Source organism: Cynara cardunculus, assembly GCF_001531365.2.
Source record: "Cynara cardunculus var. scolymus isolate 2C chromosome LG 14, CcrdV1, whole genome shotgun sequence".
In the NCBI taxonomy this organism is placed as follows: domain Eukaryota; kingdom Viridiplantae; phylum Streptophyta; class Magnoliopsida; order Asterales; family Asteraceae; genus Cynara; species Cynara cardunculus.
Window position 1 is genome coordinate 10,089,116 of NC_037541.1, and position 2,125 is coordinate 10,091,240.

The following is a 2,125-nucleotide window of genomic DNA, read 5'->3' on the forward strand; positions in this document are numbered from 1 at the left end:
ATATATGTGTGTGTGTGTGTGTGTAAACCCTAATTTTAATATTGGCCTCGTGGTTGTGCAAAATGCGGCTTTAGTTCAATTAATAATGGATGGTTGGGTCGTCTCTTACACGCACACAAGTGAAGCCAACACGCAAAGGCTCTCATAACCGACCTCACTCCACTACCTTCCACCACTTAGCACTCAACCTTCCCCTACTTTTCTCACGCAACTTCCCTCATAACAACCATTCATATATACCTGTGACTTCTAATCTTCTCTTCACTCAATTCAACACCTCCATTTATGTAACTCTCTAATGGCGCTTCAAGCTTTCATCAGTTCTCCAACTGCAAAATCCATGCCCTTTTTCCGTCAAGATTCCTTCAATCATCTTCGTTATTTGGAGTCCTCATGGACTAAGGGGAAACGATCCAAACGTCCACGTACTTTTGATGATCACCCACCCACCGATGAAGAAGAGTACCTTGCTCTGTGCCTTATGTTTCTTGCTCATGGAGGTTCTCATGATTCCAGTATCCATCCACCACAGAAGATCAAACAGTACAAATGTACCGTTTGCAACAAGGGTTTTGGTTCGTATCAGGCTCTCGGCGGCCACAAAGCTAGCCACCGGAGAAACGGTGACGTGGAACCGGCGACAGTTACAACGACGACCTTAAATAGTCATGAGTGCTCCATTTGCCACAAGTGCTTTCCAACCGGACAAGCTTTGGGCGGTCATAAGAGGTGTCATTATGATGGCATTATTGCCGGAGGCCACGTCAGCACCGGCAACAACTCGTCGTTGGGGATGGGGTCCAATCATAGTCAACGCGGTTTTGACTTGAACTTACCGGAATACATGCCGGAATTTGTCGACGACGAGGTTGAAGGTCCTCACCCGGTTAAAAGATCCCGCCTTTTTGCTCCGGCGAAGCTTTCAGGTCACCGTAGACCAATAGTTTTCACGATTTAAAACACTGATTGTGGGTGTTTTGATTGTAGCAATTTTGTTGATTAGAAAATTGGTTTGAGTTGTCGATTTTTTGTATAATATTAATTTTTGTTTAATTAGAAAATAAGCAGTCTTAATTTGCTTTGGTGGGTGAATTCATCAAGAATTTAATAAAAAAAAATTGAATCATTTTTTTACATTTGAAACTTTAGTGTTTTTATTATGAAAGTTTCGGATATTTTTTACTTTCACAATGTTCAATTATGAATATTCAAATGTAAAAATATGGTCTCATGAATCTCACGAAAACATGTTGGTATCACGTGAATCCAACCCTATATACTTATATTATTATTTTTATATCCAATCCCCTATGCGAGTCGACTAATTTTAGGATAACCACCTGCTTTGCGGGTAGCCAGGAGTCATCGTATTTGAACGTCCCTGACTACAGGGAGATTTTTATTCCTCTTTAGATTTGAACCCAGGACCTCCAGATACTTTTAAGTTTTAATCATGCGAGAAATTAAACATTTTGTAAGAAAACGAGAAGTTAAACATTTTGTAAGAAGACGAGAAGTATGATATCATATATGATTACACGGCATTTGGATGTATTTAAACGTCTATGTATTGTCAATATAACATGTGTTTAAACGTCTATGTATTGTCAATATAACATGTGTTTAATTATATATGATTTTAAGCTTGTTCATCATATATGATATCACACTTTTTGCCTTCTCATAAAATGTTCAACTTCCCGTGTTGTGAACCTCCCCTCTCTCTCTCTCTCTCTCTATATATATATATATATATCTTATGGTCAACTTTTCTTTTTCTAGAAAATATGTATGACCTTATAAGTGCATGCCCACTGATGGATGCATATATATATATATATATATATATATATATTATGGTCAACTTTTCTTTTTCTAGAAAATAGGTACGACCTTATTGAGTGCATGCCCATGACCTAAGCATTTTAAAGGAATTAAGGATGGTTCAATTATTTAATGGAGGTGGCTGCAAAAGGCTTTCAATCACTTGTTATCTCTGTCTCTCTCTCTTCATATATATATATATATGAGCGATCAAATGAAAACCACCATCATTTGTAAAAACCGTACAAACCACTCTCATACGTCGATTTCATTGTTTAATCTTATGAAATTTTTTCATGAA

General features: G+C 37.5%; 1 protein-coding gene across 1 annotated transcript; it reads left to right on the forward strand.

Annotated features, from left to right (window-relative positions):
* Positions 1-204: 204 nt before the first annotated feature.
* LOC112526725 (zinc finger protein ZAT10-like) lies at positions 205-1,079 on the forward strand. Its single transcript, XM_025137126.1, has one exon. The coding sequence runs from the start codon at positions 299-301 to the stop codon at positions 956-958; it is 660 nt and encodes a 219-aa protein (XP_024992894.1). The 5' UTR covers positions 205-298; the 3' UTR covers positions 959-1,079.
* The last annotated feature ends 1,046 nt before the right edge of the window (positions 1,080-2,125 follow it).

Bases quoted from the DNA above. Each gene is read 5' to 3' on its own strand.
- LOC112526725 (XM_025137126.1), top strand. From the start codon at position 299: ATGGCGCTTCAAGCTTTCATCAGTTCTCCAACTGCAAAATCCATGCCC.